The sequence below is a fragment of the Salvelinus alpinus genome, chromosome 4, assembly GCF_045679555.1.
Source record: "Salvelinus alpinus chromosome 4, SLU_Salpinus.1, whole genome shotgun sequence".
NCBI classification, from domain to species: Eukaryota; Metazoa; Chordata; class Actinopteri; order Salmoniformes; family Salmonidae; genus Salvelinus; species Salvelinus alpinus.
Window position 1 is genome coordinate 38,722,393 of NC_092089.1, and position 19,364 is coordinate 38,741,756.

Below are 19,364 nucleotides of genomic sequence, written 5' to 3' on the forward strand. Positions count from 1 at the left end.
CAGAAGTAGGCACTATTCAGATAAATCAATTACAGGGGGAGAGATTGCTCAGCCCCCAAACAGGATTGATGGTGTAATTAGTTTCTATTTAAAAACTCATAAACAGGTTGTTTTATCTCATCTATCATCCCGACCCTTTCTCAGAGTCCAGCCTTCTACATAGTCAGGGTGCCAGAATGTAACCCTTCTTTCCTTTCCACCCACAATGAATCAGATTTCCTGGCCTTTGTCTTTTATCTTGTCCTCTTAACAGTGGAATCAATACAATCTAAATCCATGACCTTCTCCTTCCTGGAAAAGTAATTGTCTTACCAGTTCATCTGCACAGAAGTGGACAGGAAAATAGATGTTTCTTTATCTTTCTGTGTTAACTACGCTCAGTGACATGGCTTCAGGCTATGTAATTGTCCTAATCTGGCCCCCATTACCTGAATATATCCTAGTGTTGAGTGATGTGTGTGCGTGTGTGGTTGCCTGGCGATGCAGGCCCAGCTGCAACATTGGGACAGATGGAGGATGTTTATTTCCCAGTCAGTCAGTTAAAGAAGAAAAACATTCTCCATTACAACGGTACCATGTGCCTTTCACTGATATACAGTACATCTAGATAACACCTAATAACAAGGACTAGCTGTACAGTACAAACAGGAACCTCATGAACGAGGAAATGGATAGCTGATGGTAGGGAATGAACAGACACTGTGTTCTGTATTCATTATTAAAGCTATCCTGATTTGTACTCCTTTAAAAAAAAACATTTATGTGTTATCTGTTTTTGCTTATTCTTGTGTTTGTGTGGTTTCTCAGCTTAATGGGTTTCCTTCTCTCCTCTTCCCTGGTTGCCTAGGTGACCACCTGTCTGTCAGCAGTCCGGATGGTCCGTTCAGTCTCCGCCTCCTGCGTGAAGTCACTCAACTCTACCTGTTAGCAGCCGGCACGGGGTTCACGCCCATGGCTCGAGTGATCCGATTGGCCCTCCAGGACCTGGGCTCACTCAGGTGAAATACACTGTCATGGCTCCACCCAGAAACAACCCCTAGTATAGCCCCTTCCCCCTAAGCACTTCATGTAGATATGAACGACTTGGAAAGGTATAAGCAGTATGGAAAATATTCTGCCTATCCTGTCAAATATACTGCTGCAGTGTTGATCCTGTTTTTTCAGATACAGTGGGGAGAACAAGTATTTGATACACTGCCGATTTTGAAGGTTTTCCTACTTACAAAGCATGTAGAGGTCTGTAATTTTTATCATAGGTACACTTCAACTGTGAGAGACGGAATCTAAAACAAAAATCCAGAAAATCACATTGTATGATTTTTAAGTAATTAATTTGCATTTTATTGCGTGACATAAGTATTTGATCACCTACCAACCAGTAAGAATTCCGGCTCTCACAGACCTGTTAGTTTTTCTTTTAGAAGCCCTCCTGTTCTCCACTCATTACCTGTATTAACTGCACCTGTTTGAACTTGTTACCTGTATAAAAGACACCTGTACACACACTCAATCAAACAGACTCCAATCTCTCCACAATGGCCAAGACCAGAGAGCTGTGTAAGGACATCAGGGATAAAATTGTAGACCTGCACAAGGCTGGGATGGGCTACAGGACAATAGGCAAGCAGCTTGGTGAGAAGGCAACAACTGTTGGCGCAATTATTCGAAAATGGAAGATGTTCAAGATGACGGTCAATCACCCTCGGTCTGGGGCTCCATGCAAGATCTCACCTCGTGGGGCATCAATGATCATAAGGAAGGTGAGGGATCAGCCCAGAACTACACGGCAGGACCTGGTCAATGACATGAAGAGAGCTGGGACCACAGTCTCAAAGAAAACCATTAGTAACACACTACGCTGTCATGGATTGAAATCCTGCAGCGCACGCAAGGTCCCCCTGCTCAAGCCAGCGCATGTCCAGGCCCGTCTGAAGTTTGCCAATGACCATCTGGATGATCCAGAGGAGGAATGGGAGAAGGTCATGTGGTCTGATGAGACAAAAATAGAGCTTTTTGGTCTAAACTCCACTCGCCGTGTTTGGAGGAAGAAGAAGGTTGAGTACAACCCCAAGAACACCCTCCCAACCGTGAAGCATGGAGGTGGAAACATAATTCTTTGGGGATGCTTTTCTGCAAAGGGGACAGGACGACTGCACCGTATTGAGGGGAGGATGGATGGGGCCATGTATCGCGAGATCTTGGCCAAAAACCTCCTTCCCTCAGTAAGAGCATTGAAGATGGGTCGTGGCTGGATCTTCCAGCATGACAACGACCCGAAACACACAGCCAGGGAAACTAAGGAGTGGCTCCGTAAGAAGCATCTCAAGGTCCTGGAGTGGCCTAGCCAGTCTCCAGACCTGAACCCAATAGAAAATCTTTGGAGGGAGCTGAAAGTCCGTATTGCCCAGCGACAGCCCCGAAACATGAAGGATCTGGAGAAGGTATGTATGGAGGAGTAGGCCAAAATCCCTGCTGCAGTGTGTGCAAACCTGGTCAATAACTACAGGAAACGTATGATCTTTGTAATTGCAAACAAAGGTTTCTGTACCAAATATTAAGTTCTGCTTTTCTGATGTATCAAATACTTATGTCACGCAATAAAATGCAAATTAATTACTTAAAAATCATACAATGTGATTTTCTGGATTTTTGTTTTAGATTCCGTCTCCCACAGTTGAAGTGTACCTATGATAAAAATTACAGACCTCTACATGCTTTGTAAGTAGGAAAACCTGCAAAATCGGCAGTGTATCAAATACTTGTTCTCCCCACTGTATGTTATGCAGAGTATTTCATTTCTACTTGTGACTGAATAGAAACTGAAGGAGGCTGTACTCTGACTGCTGTGCTATTGCAAGGCTGTCGTTGTTCTCTTTCTGAAGATGTGTATACATTGTGAAGGACAAGGCTGTCATTGTTTTCTTTCTGAGGATGTGTATACATTGTGAAGGACAAGGCTGTCATTGTTCTCTTTCTGAAGATGTGTATACATTGTGAAGGACAAGGCTGTCATTGTTCTCTTTCTGAAGATGTGTATACATTGTGAAGCACAAGGCTGTCATTGTTCTCTTTCTGAAGATGTGTATACATTGTGAAGGACAAGGCTGTCATTGTTCTCTTTCTGAGGATGTGTATACATTGTGAAGAACAAGGCTGTCATTGTTCTCCTTCTGAAGATGTGTATACATTGTGAAGGACAAGGCTGTCATTGTTCTCTTTCTGAAGATGTGTATACATTGTGAAGCACAAGGCTGTCATTGTTCTCTTTCTGAAGATGTGTATACATTGTGAAGGACAAGGCTGTCATTGTTCTCTTTCTGAGGATGTGTATACATTGTGAAGGACAAGGCTGTTATTGTTCTCTTTCTGAAGATGTATATACATTGTGAAGGACAAGGCTGTCATTGTTCTCTTTCTGAAGATGTGTATACATTGTGAAGCACAAGGCTGTCATTGTTCTCTTTCTGAAGATGTGTATACATTGTGAAGGACAAGGCTGTCATTGTTCTCTTTCTGAAGATGTGTATACATTGTGAAGGATAAGGCTGTTATTGTTCTCTTTCTGAAGATGTGTATACATTGTGAAGGACAAGGCTGTCATTGTTCTCTTTCTGAAGATGTGTATACATTGTGAAGGACAAGGCTGTCATTGTTCTCTTTCTGAAGATGTGTATACATTGTGAAGGACAAGGCTGTCATTGTTCTCTTTCTGAGGATGTGTATACATTGTGAAGGACAAGGCTGTCATTGTTCTCTTTCTGAGGATGTGTATACATTGTGAAGGACAAGGCTGTCATTGTTCTCTTTCTGAGGATGTGTATACATTGTGAAGGACAAGGCTGTCATTGTTCTCTTTCTGAGGATGTGTATACATTGTGAAGGACAAGGCTGTCATTGTTCTCTTTCTGAGGATGTGTATACATTGTGAAGGACAAGGCTGTCATTGTTCTCTTTCTGAGGATGTGTATACATTGTGAAGAACAAGGCTGTCATTGTTCTCTTTCTGACGATGTGTATACATTGTGAAGGACAAGGCTGTCATTGTTCTCTTTCTGAAGATGTGTATACATTGTGAAGGACAAGGCTGTCATTGTTGTCTTTCTGAGGATGTGTATACATTGTGAAGGACAAGGCTGTCATTGTTCTCTTTCTGAAGATGTGTATACATTGTGAAGGACAAGGCTGTCATTGTTCTCTTTCTGAAGATGTGTATACATTGTGAAGGACACGGCTGTCATTGTTCTCTTTCTGAGGATGTGTATACATTGTGAAGGACACGGCTGTCATTGTTCTCTTTCTGAGGATGTGTATACATTGTGAAGGACAAGGTTGTCATTGTTCTCTTTCTGAGGATGTGTATACATTGTGAAGGACAAGGCTGTCATTGTTCTCTTTCTGAGGATGTGTATACATTGTGAAGGACAAGGCTGTCATTGTTCTCTTTCTGAGGATGTGTATACATTGTGAAGGACAAGGCTGTCTTTGTTCTCTTTCTGAGGATGTGTATACATTGTGAAGGACAAGGCTGTCATTGTTCTCTTTCTGAGGATGTGTATACATTGTGAAGGACACGGCTGTCTTTGTTCTCTTTCTGAGGATGTGTATACATTGTGAAGGACAAGGTTGTTCTGATGGCATTAGATCTTTGTGTGTTCTAGGAAAACCAAGCTGATGTTCTTCAACAGACAGGAAAGAGACATCCTGTGGCACTCTGAACTTGATGGCCTCGCAGCTGAAGATGAGAGGTGTGTGTGTGGTCATTCTGAGGTTGGCTGCGTTAGATGTCAGCAAGACTGACCCTCTGGTGAATCTAATCGTGTGTGTGTTTGTGTGTGTGTGTGTGTGTGTGTGTGTGTGTGTGTGTGTGTGTGTGTGTGTGTGTGTGTGTGTGTGTTCTTGCCCCGCTCCAGATGTCTATGATTGCATGTCTTCATGGTGTGTGAATACTCCCCATCATTACCATCTTGACTAGATTCTTATGTGAAGCAGCATTAACACATACATGTTACTGTACATGTAGTCTTGCTGCTAGGCAGAGAATGTTCTCTCGTGATCTCTGTCAGTGTACAGTATGTTCTGATGATCTGTCTGTCAATTGGTAAGGCAGAAGATACATTTGTTTCTTACATTCTATGGTTCCAGATGGAGTATGTTCTGTCAGAGCCGTGTGATAGGTTCTATTCTGCTCTATTCTATGGTTCCAGGTTCCAGGTGGAGTATGTTCTGTCAGAGCCGTGTGATAGGTTCTATTCTGCTCTATTCTATGGTTCCAGGTTCCAGGTGGAGTATGTTCTGTCAGAGCCGTGTGATAGGTTCTATTCTGCTCTATTCTATGGTTCCAGGTTCCAGGTGGAGTATGTTCTGTCAGAGCCGTGTGATAGGTTCTATTCTGCTCTATTCTATGGTTCCAGGTTCCAGGTGGAGTATATTCTGTCAGAGCCATGTGATGGGTGGACAGGCAGGAAGGGGCGGGTTGAGGCCTCCATGCTGACTGACTTCCTGGTTAGGCCTGAAGACTCAAAGGTCTTTGTGTGTGTGTGTGGCCCCTCAGACTTCACCGAGCTGACTGTGGGGTGAGTGACACTCCACACCCCTCTACACACTCCAGTTAGGCATTTAGCTGGGCGGCAAGTAGCCTAGTGGTAAGAGCGTTGGACTAGTAACTGAAAGGTTGCAAGATGGAATCCCCGAGCTGACATGGTAAAAATCTGTCGTTCTGCCCCTGAACAAGGCAGTTAACCCACTGTTCCTAGGCCGTCATTGAAAATAAGAATTTGTTCTTAACTGACTTGACTAGTTAAATAAAGGTTAAATAAAAAATACAAATAAAAATGTCTAAATATAGAGGCCATGCTGTATGTTTTTATGTTAATGTTGATTTAGTAGATTCAAGCTATTTCAGGCTATGTAGTGCAAGGAAGTTAACTTGTATAACATTGGATAACTTTTCATAACTTTTCCCACCTTTAGGCTTTCTGACTCCCCCTCTCACTTCTCTTAATCTCCCTCCTCTCTTTCTCAGGTTGGTGAGACAGCAATGTTTCAGTGAAGAGGAGATTTATGTGTTCCAGGGCTGAGCGTCAGTCTCAGACCTGACATATCTCAACCTTACAGCCTGAGGTGTGTGTGTGTGTGTGTGTGTGTGTGTGTGTGTGTGTGTGTGTGTGTGTGTGTGTGTGTGTGTGTGTGTGTGTGTGTGTGTGTGTGTGTGTGTGAAAGAAGACATGATTTGTGAGAGAGTGTCTGGGAGAGAAGATATGTTGTTAGGCTGCCGGCCAATGTGTTTTTTGGCACAATGTCTTTCTATGCACTGTAGACTGAACTGATGGACCTGACTCCTGCGGTTAGCAGCGATGCCAGAGACCCACAGAGGCTCTTTGAATATGGAAGGAAAGCAGCTCTGTCTCTCTCTCTCGCTCCTTCTCTGTGTGTGTCTCTGTCTCTCTCTCTCGCTCCTTCTCTGTGTGTGTCTCTGTCTCTCTCTCTCGCTCCTTCTCTGTGTGTGTCTCTGTCTCTCTCTCTCGCTCCTTCTCTGTGTGTGTCTCTGTCTCTCTCTCTCGCTCCTTCTCTGTGTGTGTCTCTGTCTCTCTCTCTCGCTCCTTCTCTGTGTGTGTCTCTGTCTCTCTCTCTCGCTCCTTCTCTGTGTGTGTCTCTGTCTCTCTCTCTCGCTCCTTCTCTGTGTGTGTCTCTGTCTCTCTCTCTCGCTCCTTCTCTGTGTGTGTCTCTGTCTCTCTCTCTCGCTCCTTCTCTGTGTGTGTCTCTGTCTCTCTCTCTCGCTCCTTCTCTGTGTGTGTCTCTGTCTCTCTCTCTCGCTCCTTCTCTGTGTGTGTCTCTGTCTCTCTCTCTCGCTCCTTCTCTGTGTGTGTCTCTGTCTCTCTCTCTCGCTCCTTCTCTGTGTGTGTCTCTGTCTCTCTCTCTCGCTCCTTCTCTGTGTGTGTCTCTGTCTCTCTCTCTCGCTCCTTCTCTGTGTGTGTCTCTGTCTCTCTCTCTCGCTCCTTCTCTGTGTGTGTCTCTGTCTCTCTCTCTCGCTCCTTCTCTGTGTGTGTCTCTGTCTCTCTCTCTCGCTCCTTCTCTGTGTGTGTCTCTGTCTCTCTCTCTCGCTCCTTCTCTGTGTGTGTCTCTGTCTCTCTCTCTCGCTCCTTCTCTGTGTGTGTCTCTGTCTCTCTCTCTCGCTCCTTCTCTGTGTGTGTCTCTGTCTCTCTCTCTCGCTCCTTCTCTGTGTGTGTCTCTGTCTCTCTCTCTCGCTCCTTCTCTGTGTGTGTCTCTGTCTCTCTCTCTCGCTCCTTCTCTGTGTGTGTCTCTGTCTCTCTCTCTCGCTCCTTCTCTGTGTGTGTCTCTGTCTCTCTCTCTCGCTCCTTCTCTGTGTGTGTCTCTGTCTCTCTCTCTCGCTCCTTCTCTGTGTGTGTCTCTGTCTCTCTTTCTCTGGTGCTTTGAAACACGGATGGACAGTCATTCTCTCTGGTCGCTTAGGACGTGACCGCTGGGCTCTCTGAGCTGGTGAATCACACACAAAGGATGAATGGCCAATTACCCAGCAGCACTGAACCCTCAGGTCAACATCATCAGCTCACTGTCTGTCTATGTCTGTACCAGAGCTTTTTGAACCATCCTGTTCTTGTACACTCCTCTGCTCTGACCACAGAGAGAGAGGTCTGGGGTTGTTTATGAGAGGTCACTAACATGACCACAGAGAGAGAGAGGTCACTAGCATGACCACAGAGAGAGAGGTCTGGGGTTGTTTATGAGAGGTCACTAGCATGACCACAGAGAGAGAGGTCTGGGGTTGTTTATGAGAGGTCACTAGCATGACCACAGAGAGAGAGAGGTCACTAACACGACCACAGAGAGAGAGGTCACTACCATGACCACAGAGAGAGAGGTCTGGGGTTGTTTATGAGAGGTCACTAACATGACCACAGAGAGAGAGAGGTCACTAACATGACCACAGAGAGAGAGAGAGGTCACTACCATGACCACAGAGAGAGAGTTCTGGGGTTGTTTATGAGAGATCACTAACATGACCACAGAGAGAGAGGTCTGGGGTTGTTTATGAGAGATCACTAACATGACCACAGAGAGAGAGGTCTGGGGTTGTTTATGAGAGGTCACTAACATGACCACAGAGAGAGAGAGGTCACTACCATGACCACAGAGAGAGAGTTCTGGGGTTGTTTATGAGAGATCACTAACATGACCACAGAGAGAGAGGTCTGGGGTTGTTTATGAGAGATCACTAACATGACCACAGAGAGAGAGGTCTGGGGTTGTTTATGAGAGTACACTAACATGACCACAGAGAGAGAGGTCTGGGGTTGTTTATGAGAGTACACTAACATGACCACAGAGAGAGAGGTCTGGTGTTGTTTATGAGAGATCACTAACATGACCACAGAGAGAGAGGTCTGGTGTTGTTTATGAGAGATCACTAACATGACCACAGAGAGAGAGGTCTGGTGTTGTTTATGAGAGATCACTAACATGACCACAGAGAGAGAGGTCTGGGGTTGTTTATGAGAGATCACTAACATGACCACAGAGAGAGAGGTCTGGGGTTGTTTATGAGAGATCACTAACATGACCACAGAGAGAGAGGTCTGGGGTTGTTTATGAGAGATCACTAACATGACCACAGAGAGAGAGGTCTGGTGCTGTTTATGAGAGTACACTAACATGACCACAGAGAGAGAGGTCTGGGGTTGTTTATGAGAGTACACTAACATGACCACAGAGAGAGAGGTCTGGTGTTGTTTATGAGAGTACACTAACATGACCACAGAGAGAGAGGTCTGGTGTTGTTTATGAGAGATCACTAACATGACCACAGAGAGAGAGGTCTGGGGTTGTTTATGAGAGATCACTAACATGACCACAGAGAGAGAGGTCTGGGGTTGTTTATGAGAGATCACTAACATGACCACAGAGAGAGAGGTCTGGGGTTGTTTATGAGAGTACACTAACATGACCACAGAGAGAGGTCACTAACATGACCACAGAGAGAGAGAGAGGTCACTAACATGACCACAGAGAGAGAGAGAGGTCACTAACATGACCACAGAGAGAGAGGTCTGGGGTTGTTTATGAGAGATCACTAGCATGACCACAGAGAGAGAGGTCTGGTGTTGTTTATGAGAGATCACTAACATGACCACAGAGAGAGAGGTCTGGGGTTGTTTATGAGAGATCACTAACATGACCACAGAGAGAGAGGTCTGGGGTTGTTTATGAGAGATCACTAGCATGACCACAGAGAGAGAGGTCTGGTGTTGTTTATGAGAGATCACTAACATGACCACAGAGAGAGAGGTCTGGGGTTGTTTATGAGAGATCACTAACATGACCACAGAGAGAGAGGTCTGGTGTTGTTTATGAGAGATCACTAACATGACCACAGAGAGAGAGGTCTGGGGTTGTTTATGAGAGTACACTAACATGACCACAGAGAGAGAGGTCTGGTGTTGTTCATGAGAGATCACTAACATGACCACAGAGAGAGAGGTCTGGTGTTGTTTATGAGAGATCACTAACATGACCACAGAGAGAGAGGTCTGGTGTTGTTTATGAGAGATCACTAGCATGACCACAGAGAGAGAGGTCTGGGGTTGTTTATGAGAGTACACTAACATGACCACAGAGAGAGAGGTCTGGTGTTGTTTATGAGAGATCACTAACATGACCACAGAGAGAGAGGTCTGGGGTTGTTTATGAGAGATCACTAACATGACCACAGAGAGAGGTCACTAACATGACCACAGAGAGAGAGAGAGGTCACTAACATGACCACAGAGAGAGAGGTCTGGGGTTGTTTATGAGAGATCACTAACATGACCACAGAGAGAGAGGTCTGGTGTTGTTTATGAGAGATCACTAACATGACCACAGAGAGAGAGAGAGGTCACTAACATGACCACAGAGAGAGAGGTCTGGGGTTGTTTATGAGAGATCACTAACATGACCACAGAGAGAGAGGTCTGGGGTTGTTTATGAGAGGTCACTAACATGACCACAGAGAGAGAGGTCTGGTGTTGTTTATGAGAGATCACTAGCATGACCACAGAGAGAGAGGTCTGGTGTTGTTTATGAGAGTACACTAACATGACCACAGAGAGAGAGGTCTGGGGTTGTTTATGAGAGATCACTAACATGACCACAGAGAGAGAGGTCTGGGGTTGTTTATGAGAGTACACTAACATGACCACAGAGAGAGAGGTCTGGGGTTGTTTATGAGAGATCACTAACATGACCACAGAGAGAGAGGTCTGGTGTTGTTTATGAGAGGTCACTAACATGACCACAGAGAGAGAGGTCTGGTGTTGTTTATGAGAGTACACTAACATGACCACAGAGAGAGAGGTCTGGTGTTGTTTATGAGAGATCACTAACATGACCACAGAGAGAGAGGTCTGGTGTTGTTTATGAGAGGTCACTAACATGACCACAGAGAGAGAGGTCTGGGGTTGTTTATGAGAGTACACTAACATGACCACAGAGAGAGAGGTCTGGTGTTGTTTATGAGAGATCACTAACATGACCACAGAGAGAGAGGTCTGGTGTTGTTTATGAGAGGTCACTAACATGACCACAGAGAGAGAGGTCTGGGGTTGTTTATGAGAGATCACTAACATGACCACAGAGAGAGAGGTCTGGGGTTGTTTATGAGAGATCACTAACATGACCACAGAGAGAGAGGTCTGGGGTTGTTTATGAGAGATCACTAACATGACCACAGAGAGAGAGGTCTGGTGTTGTTTATGAGAGTACACTAACATGACCACAGAGAGAGAGGTCTGGGGTTGTTTATGAGAGGTCACTAACATGACCACAGAGAGAGAGGTCTGGTGTTGTTTATGAGAGTACACTAACATGACCACAGAGAGAGAGGTCTGGTGTTGTTTATGAGAGGTCACTAACATGACCACAGAGAGAGAGGTCTGGGGTTGTTTATGAGAGTACACTAACATGACCACAGAGAGAGAGGTCTGGGGTTGTTTATGAGAGATCACTAACATGACCACAGAGAGAGAGGTCTGGGGTTGTTTATGAGAGATCACTAACATGACCACAGAGAGAGAGGTCTGGGGTTGTTTATGAGAGATCACTAACATGACCACAGAGAGAGAGGTCTGGTGTTGTTTATGAGAGATCACTAACATGACCACAGAGAGAGAGGTCTGGGGTTGTTTATGAGAGTACACTAACATGACCACAGAGAGAGAGGTCTGGTGTTGTTTATGAGAGATCACTAACATGACCACAGAGAGAGAGGTCTGGGGTTGTTTATGAGAGTACACTAACATGACCACAGAGAGAGAGGTCTGGGGTTGTTTATGAGAGTACACTAACATGACCACAGAGAGAGAGGTCTGGTGTTGTTTATGAGAGATCACTAACATGACCACAGAGAGAGAGGTCTGGGGTTGTTTATGAGAGTACACTAACATGACCACAGAGAGAGAGGTCTGGGGTTGTTTATGAGAGTACACTAACATGACCACAGAGAGAGAGGTCTGGGGTTGTTTATGAGAGTACACTAACATGACCACAGAGAGAGAGGTCTGGGGTTGTTTATGAGAGTACACTAACATGACCACAGAGAGAGAGGTCTGGGGTTGTTTATGAGAATACACTAACATGACCACAGAGAGAGAGGTCTGGGGTTGTTTATGAGAGTACACTAACATGACCACAGAGAGAGAGGTCTGGTGTTGTTTATGAGAGATCACTAACATGACCACAGAGAGAGAGGTCTGGGGTTGTTTATGAGAGATCACTAACATGACCACAGAGAGAGAGGTCTGGGGTTGTTTATGAGAGATCACTAACATGACCACAGAGAGAGAGGTCTGGTGTTGTTTATGAGAGTACACTAACATGACCACAGAGAGAGAGGTCTGGGGTTGTTTATGAGAGATCACTAACATGACCACAGAGAGAGAGGTCTGGTGTTGTTTATGAGAGTACACTAACATGACCACAGAGAGAGAGGTCTGGGGTTGTTTATGAGAGATCACTAACATGACCACAGAGAGAGAGGTCTGGTGTTGTTTATGAGAGGTCACTAACATGACCACAGAGAGAGAGGTCTGGTGTTGTTCATGAGAGATCACTAACATGACCACAGAGAGAGAGGTCTGGTGTTGTTTATGAGAGATCACTAACATGACCACAGAGAGAGAGGTCTGGGGTTGTTTATGAGAGTACACTAACATGACCACAGAGAGAGAGGTCTGGGGTTGTTTATGAGAGATCACTAACATGACCACAGAGAGAGAGGTCTGGTGTTGTTTATGAGAGATCACTAACATGACCACAGAGAGAGAGGTCTGGGGTTGTTTATGAGAGATCACTGGCATGACCACAGAGAGAGAGGTCTGGGGTTGTTTATGAGAGTACACTAACATGACCACAGAGAGAGAGGTCTGGGGTTGTTTATGAGAGTACACTAACATGACCACAGAGAGAGAGGTCTGGGGTTGTTTATGAGAGGTCACTAACATGACCACAGAGAGAGAGGTCTGGTGTTGTTTATGAGAGTACACTAACATGACCACAGAGAGAGAGGTCTGGTGTTGTTTATGAGAGGTCACTAACATGACCACAGAGAGAGAGGTCTGGGGTTGTTTATGAGAGTACACTAACATGACCACAGAGAGAGAGGTCTGGTGTTGTTTATGAGAGTACACTAACATGGCCACAGAGAGAGAGGTCTGGTGTTTATGAGAGGTCACTAACATGACCACAGAGAGAGAGGTCTGGGGTTGTTTATGAGAGGTCACTAACATGACCACAGAGAGAGAGGTCTGGTGTTGTTTATGAGAGATCACTAACATGACCACAGAGAGAGAGGTCTGGTGTTGTTTATGAGAGATCACTAACATGACCACAGAGAGAGAGGTCTGGTGTTGTTTATGAGAGATCACTAACATGACCACAGAGAGAGAGGTCTGGGGTTGTTTATGAGAGATCACTAACATGACCACAGAGAGAGAGGTCTGGTGTTGTTCATGAGAGTACACTAACATGACCACAGAGAGAGAGGTCTGGGGTTGTTTATGAGAGTACACTAACATGACCACAGAGAGAGAGGTCTGGTGTTGTTTATGAGAGTACACTAACATGACCACAGAGAGAGAGGTCTGGGGTTGTTTATGAGAGATCACTAACATGACCACAGAGAGAGAGGTCTGGTGTTGTTTATGAGAGTACACTAACATGACCACAGAGAGAGAGGTCTGGGGTTGTTTATGAGAGGTCACTAACATGACCACAGAGAGAGAGGTCTGGTGTTGTTTATGAGAGTACACTAACATGACCACAGAGAGAGAGGTCTGGTGTTGTTTATGAGAGGTCACTAACATGACCACAGAGAGAGAGGTCTGGGGTTGTTTATGAGAGGTCACTAACATGACCACAGAGAGAGAGGTCTGGGGTTGTTTATGAGAGGTCACTAACATGACCACAGAGAGAGAGGTCTGGGGTTGTTTATGAGAGTACACTAACATGACCACAGAGAGAGAGGTCTGGTGTTGTTTATGAGAGTACACTAACATGACCACAGAGAGAGAGGTCTGGTGTTGTTTATGAGAGGTCACTAACATGACCACAGAGAGAGAGGTCTGGGGTTGTTTATGAGAGATCACTAACATGACCACAGAGAGAGAGGTCTGGTGTTGTTTATGAGAGTACACTAACATGACCACAGAGAGAGAGGTCTGGGGTTGTTTATGAGAGTACACTAACATGACCACAGAGAGAGAGGTCTGGTGTTGTTTATGAGAGATCACTAACATGACCACAGAGAGAGAGGTCTGGTGTTGTTTATGAGAGTACACTAACATGACCACAGAGAGAGAGGTCTGGGGTTGTTTATGAGAGATCACTAACATGACCACAGAGAGAGAGGTCTGGTGTTGTTTATGAGAGTACACTAACATGACCACAGAGAGAGAGGTCTGGGGTTGTTTATGAGAGTACACTAACATGACCACAGAGAGAGAGGTCTGGTGTTGTTTATGAGAGTACACTAACATGACCACAGAGAGAGAGGTCTGGTGTTGTTCATGAGAGGTCACTAACATGACCACAGAGAGAGAGGTCTGGGGTTGTTTATGAGAGTACACTAACATGACCACAGAGAGAGAGGTCTGGGGTTGTTTATGAGAGTACACTAACATGACCACAGAGAGAGAGGTCTGGTGTTGTTCATGAGAGGTCACTAACATGACCACAGAGAGAGAGGTCTGGGGTTGTTTATGAGAGTACACTAACATGACCACAGAGAGAGAGGTCTGGGGTTGTTTATGAGAGTACACTAACATGACCACAGAGAGAGAGGTCTGGTGTTGTTCATGAGAGGTCACTAACATGACCACAGAGAGAGAGGTCTGGGGTTGTTTATGAGAGTACACTAACATGACCACAGAGAGAGAGGTCTGGTGTTGTTTATGAGAGTACACTAACATGACCACAGAGAGAGAGGTCTGGGGTTGTTTATGAGAGTACACTAACATGACCACAGAGAGAGAGGTCTGGTGTTGTTTATGAGAGATCACTAACATGACCACAGAGAGAGAGGTCTGGTGTTGTTCATGAGAGGTCACTAACATGACCACAGAGAGAGAGGTCTGGGGTTGTTTATGAGAGTACACTAACATGACCACAGAGAGAGAGGTCTGGTGTTGTTTATGAGAGTACACTAACATGACCACAGAGAGAGAGGTCTGGGGTTGTTTATGAGAGTACACTAACATGACCACAGAGAGAGAGGTCTGGTGTTGTTTATGAGAGGTCACTAACATGACCACAGAGAGAGAGGTCTGGGGTTGTTTATGAGAGTACACTAACATGACCACAGAGAGAGAGGTCTGGTGTTGTTTATGAGAGTACACTAACATGACCACAGAGAGAGAGGTCTGGGGTTGTTTATGAGAGTACACTAACATGACCACAGAGAGAGAGGTCTGGTGTTGTTTATGAGAGTACACTAACATGACCACAGAGAGAGAGGTCTGGTGTTGTTTATGAGAGTACACTAACATGACCACAGAGAGAGAGGTCTGGGGTTGTTTATGAGAGTACACTAACATGACCACAGAGAGAGAGGTCTGGGGTTGTTTATGAGAGTACACTAACATGACCACAGAGAGAGAGGTCTGGTGTTGTTTATGAGAGGTCACTAACATGACCACAGAGAGAGAGAGAGGTCTGGGGTTGTTTATGAGAGTACACTAACATGACCACAGAGAGAGAGGTCTGGTGTTGTTTATGAGAGTACACTAACATGACCACAGAGAGAGAGGTCTGGTGTTGTTTATGAGAGGTCACTAACATGACCACAGAGAGAGAGGTCTGGGGTTGTTTATGAGAGATCACTAACATGACCACAGAGAGAGAGGTCTGGGGTTGTTTATGAGAGTACACTAACATGACCACAGAGAGAGAGGTCTGGTGTTGTTTATGAGAGTACACTAACATGACCACAGAGAGAGAGGTCTGGTGTTGTTTATGAGAGTACACTAACATGACCACAGAGAGAGAGGTCTGGGGTTGTTTATGAGAGTACATTAACATGACCACAGAGAGAGAGAGAGGTCACCAGCATGACCACAGAGAGAGAGGTCTGGGGTTGTTTATGAGAGATCACTAACATGACCACAGAGAGAGAGGTCTGGGGTTGTTTATGAGAGTACACTAACATGACCACAGAGAGAGAGGTCTGGGGTTGTTTATGAGAGATCACTAACATGACCACAGAGAGAGAGGTCTGGTGTTGTTTATGAGAGTACACTAACATGACCACAGAGAGAGAGGTCTGGGGTTGTTTATGAGAGATCACTAACATGACCACAGAGAGAGAGGTCTGGTGTTGTTTATGAGAGATCACTAACATGACCACAGAGAGAGAGGTCTGGTGTTGTTTATGAGAGATCACTAACATGACCACAGAGAGAGAGGTCTGGTGTTGTTTATGAGAGTACACTAACATGACCACAGAGAGAGAGGTCTGGGGTTGTTTATGAGAGATCACTAACATGACCACAGAGAGAGAGGTCTGGGGTTGTTTATGAGAGATCACTAACATGACCACAGAGAGAGAGGTCTGGTGTTGTTTATGAGAGATCACTAACATGACCACAGAGAGAGAGGTCTGGTGTTGTTTATGAGAGATCACTAACATGACCACAGAGAGAGAGGTCTGGGGTTGTTTATGAGAGGTCACTAACATGACCACAGAGAGAGAGAGAGGTCACCAGCATGACCACAGAGAGAGAGGTCTGGTGTTGTTTATGAGAGTACACTAACATGACCACAGAGAGAGAGAGAGGTCTGGGGTTGTTTATGAGAGATCACTAACATGACCACAGAGAGAGAGGTCTGGGGTTGTTTATGAGAGATCACTAACATGACCACAGAGAGAGAGGTCTGGTGTTGTTTATGAGAGATCACTAACATGACCACAGAGAGAGAGAGAGGTCTGGGGTTGTTTATGAGAGATCACTAACATGACCACAGAGAGAGAGGTCTGGTGTTGTTTATGAGAGATCACTAACATGACCACAGAGAGAGAGGTCTGGTGTTGTTTATGAGAGATCACTAACATGACCACAGAGAGAGAGGTCTGGTGTTGTTTATGAGAGATCACTAACATGACCACAGAGAGAGAGGTCTGGTGTTGTTTATGAGAGATCACTAACATGACCACAGAGAGAGAGGTCTGGTGTTGTTTATGAGAGATCACTAGCATGACCACAGAGAGAGAGGTCTGGTGTTGTTTATGAGAGTACACTAACATGACCACAGAGAGAGAGGTCTGGTGTTGTTTATGAGAGTACACTAACATGACCACAGAGAGAGAGGTCTGGTGTTGTTTATGAGAGATCACTAACATGACCACAGAGAGAGAGGTCTGGGGTTGTTTATGAGAGATCACTAACATGACCACAGAGAGAGAGGTCTGGGGTTGTTTATGAGAGATCACTAACATGACCACAGAGAGAGAGGTCTGGGGTTGTTTATGAGAGATCACTAACATGACCACAGAGAGAGAGGTCTGGTGTTGTTTATGAGAGGTCACTAACATGACCACAGAGAGAGAGGTCTGGTGTTGTTTATGAGAGTACACTAACATGACCACAGAGAGAGAGGTCTGGGGTTGTTTATGAGAGGTCACTAACATGACCACAGAGAGAGAGAGAGGTCTGGGGTTGTTTATGAGAGATCACTGGCATGACCACAGAGAGAGAGGTCTGGGGTTGTTTATGAGGAGTTCTGATCATTAAATCTTCCTTTTGTTGAAGAAGTAATGAGAATTTCCAGCCTGCTGTTGGCATATACCCTCCTACAGAGAGTTATTATTATTCAGATAGTTGTTTAGGCTGTGCTGCTGCTGTTTGTCTGTTCTGCAGCCTGTGGTTCTGTTTGAGAGAGACTGATGGTTAAGCAGACCAGTCTTCAGAATCAGTACTTTTACTCTCTCCCCCTCTTCTCGATCTCTCGCTCTTTTATCTCTCTCCCTCCCCTCTCTCCTACTCTCTCACAGGTTGTTGTAGTACTCACAGTAGGTGATACATACCAATGGGAATACATTACGCAATACATTACACACCTACGTAAATGTATTTAAATAATTAAATGATATTTTTATTATATGTATTTAATTCATTAATACCTCGAGCCCACAGTGATCTGATTAAGTGCTTGATGTTTGATGCAGTTAAATGATTCTAAAATGCGTCTGGGAACCCTGACCATGTGTCCTTTACTATTTCTCACTCTTGTGAAATACATGAGGTTGGTAAGGCACCAACTATCGTGATTTCTCCTCGTGGAACATCAAACTGCCAGACCGAACTATGTCAATCCTGCAGAGTTGTTCTATGCTAAGAGTGCTCCCTCTTATTAGGTTAATAGCGGAGCTACATCTTACCAGAGGGGCTCTTATCTGGCCGTTTCCAGCTGCAGTCAGTCCATCTGCCTCTTTAGATGTATCCTTTCAGGTGTCATTACTGAGTCAATCTGGGTGGAAATGGAACAAAATGTCCATGAAATTGAAGGTGTATTTTCATGAAATCTCGTAGATGTCGTTTTGGAGGAAGAAACTTTTATATTGGACATTGGTATCTATTAAGGATGTCCATGAATGAATGTGATTTTGGCCTTTTCACATTTAAAAAAAATCGAATTTATACTCTGTAGAACGTATGGAAAGTGCCATTTTAAAAACCTTACCCTGCGTGGCCTTTACTTTTCAATAACATCAAAGTACATAATCTCATGGTAATTTTCTTCCTTTTTCACACAAAATGAATTGCAGCATTTCTTGCCACTGAACATAACAATTTCAAAGATCACACCTGTCAACGTAACACACAAGGCCATGCTACGTGCAATACTATAACAGTCAAGCTTCTATGGATGAAAAGTACTTGATGAAAGTACCACTTTGTTTTTGTCATGCGAAACAATGACTGAAATGTGTTGGGTTCTGGTTTTTAAAGAAATACACAAGCTGATTATTTCGATTGGTTTTGTAGCTCGTCTAATGTTGATCTAACCACATCTCTTTTAATGCATATCCAGTTTTGTACATCATGCACATTATAACAAGCATGTCAGTCATATGAGCTGTCCTGAAGCAAATGAAAACATGCACTAAACATTTTTGTTGTTTTAAGATTCAGAGCCCTGGTTGTATTGTGTTCAGTAGCTTCTGGCTGAAATGTACTACAGTAAATTCATTAATTAAATCCTTCACCTCAGGGAAGAGGCAATTCAAATGTGCAGGGGAATGATATCCCAACCACACCAGGAAGTAGAGGATTTTAAAGACTTACACTGAAAGACACATATGCAAAGCTACAATTATCCAAGGAAAAATACACCCTGCAGTCTCTCTCGCTTCACTCTCTGTGTCTGTCTGTTTCTCTTCGCCCCCCCATCTGCCCTCCGGACCGTCTATACACACACACAGTGTTATCTTAGTAAATGGCATCATGTTGGTGGCCAGCCCTTCCCTGTAGGTATAGGAGTATAGGTTCCCCACCCACTAGGCAATATGATGAAATTGCATGTCTTGGCAGATGAAAATCAAAGGTCTCCATAGATGAAAAACACTGTGTGTGGCTCTGATTCTCAATGAGCTTTACGGTATCTACCTTCAGGAGGGGGTATAGAGAGCGAGTCTGTCAACGGGAGTGTAATGGCTTTGGCATTAGGAATTCTAAGTGGTTAGCATCATTGGAGGGGGAGGTGGCTTCGCAGGGCGAGGGCATGTTCTAAGTTGTACATGGGGTACTTTCAAGGGAAATAATGGAGAGGTGAGGTCACATTGATATCTACATCTGTTGTCATGGCATTACAGATGCAAT

General features: G+C 44.7%; 1 protein-coding gene across 1 annotated transcript in view; it reads left to right on the forward strand.

The window, feature by feature from the left end:
* Positions 1 to 18,509, forward strand: part of LOC139573498 (cytochrome b5 reductase 4-like) — a 41,797-nt gene extending 23,288 nt beyond the window's left edge. Inside the window, exons 14-18 of the mRNA XM_071397006.1 lie at positions 848 to 998; positions 4,659 to 4,745; positions 5,412 to 5,573; positions 6,023 to 6,120; positions 17,900 to 18,509. Coding sequence (XP_071253107.1) covers positions 848 to 998; positions 4,659 to 4,745; positions 5,412 to 5,573; positions 6,023 to 6,077 — 455 coding nt within the window. The 3' untranslated portion in view covers positions 6,078 to 6,120; positions 17,900 to 18,509. The remainder of the gene's footprint in view (positions 1 to 847; positions 999 to 4,658; positions 4,746 to 5,411; positions 5,574 to 6,022; positions 6,121 to 17,899) is intronic.
* Positions 18,510 to 19,364: the final 855 nt, after the last annotated feature.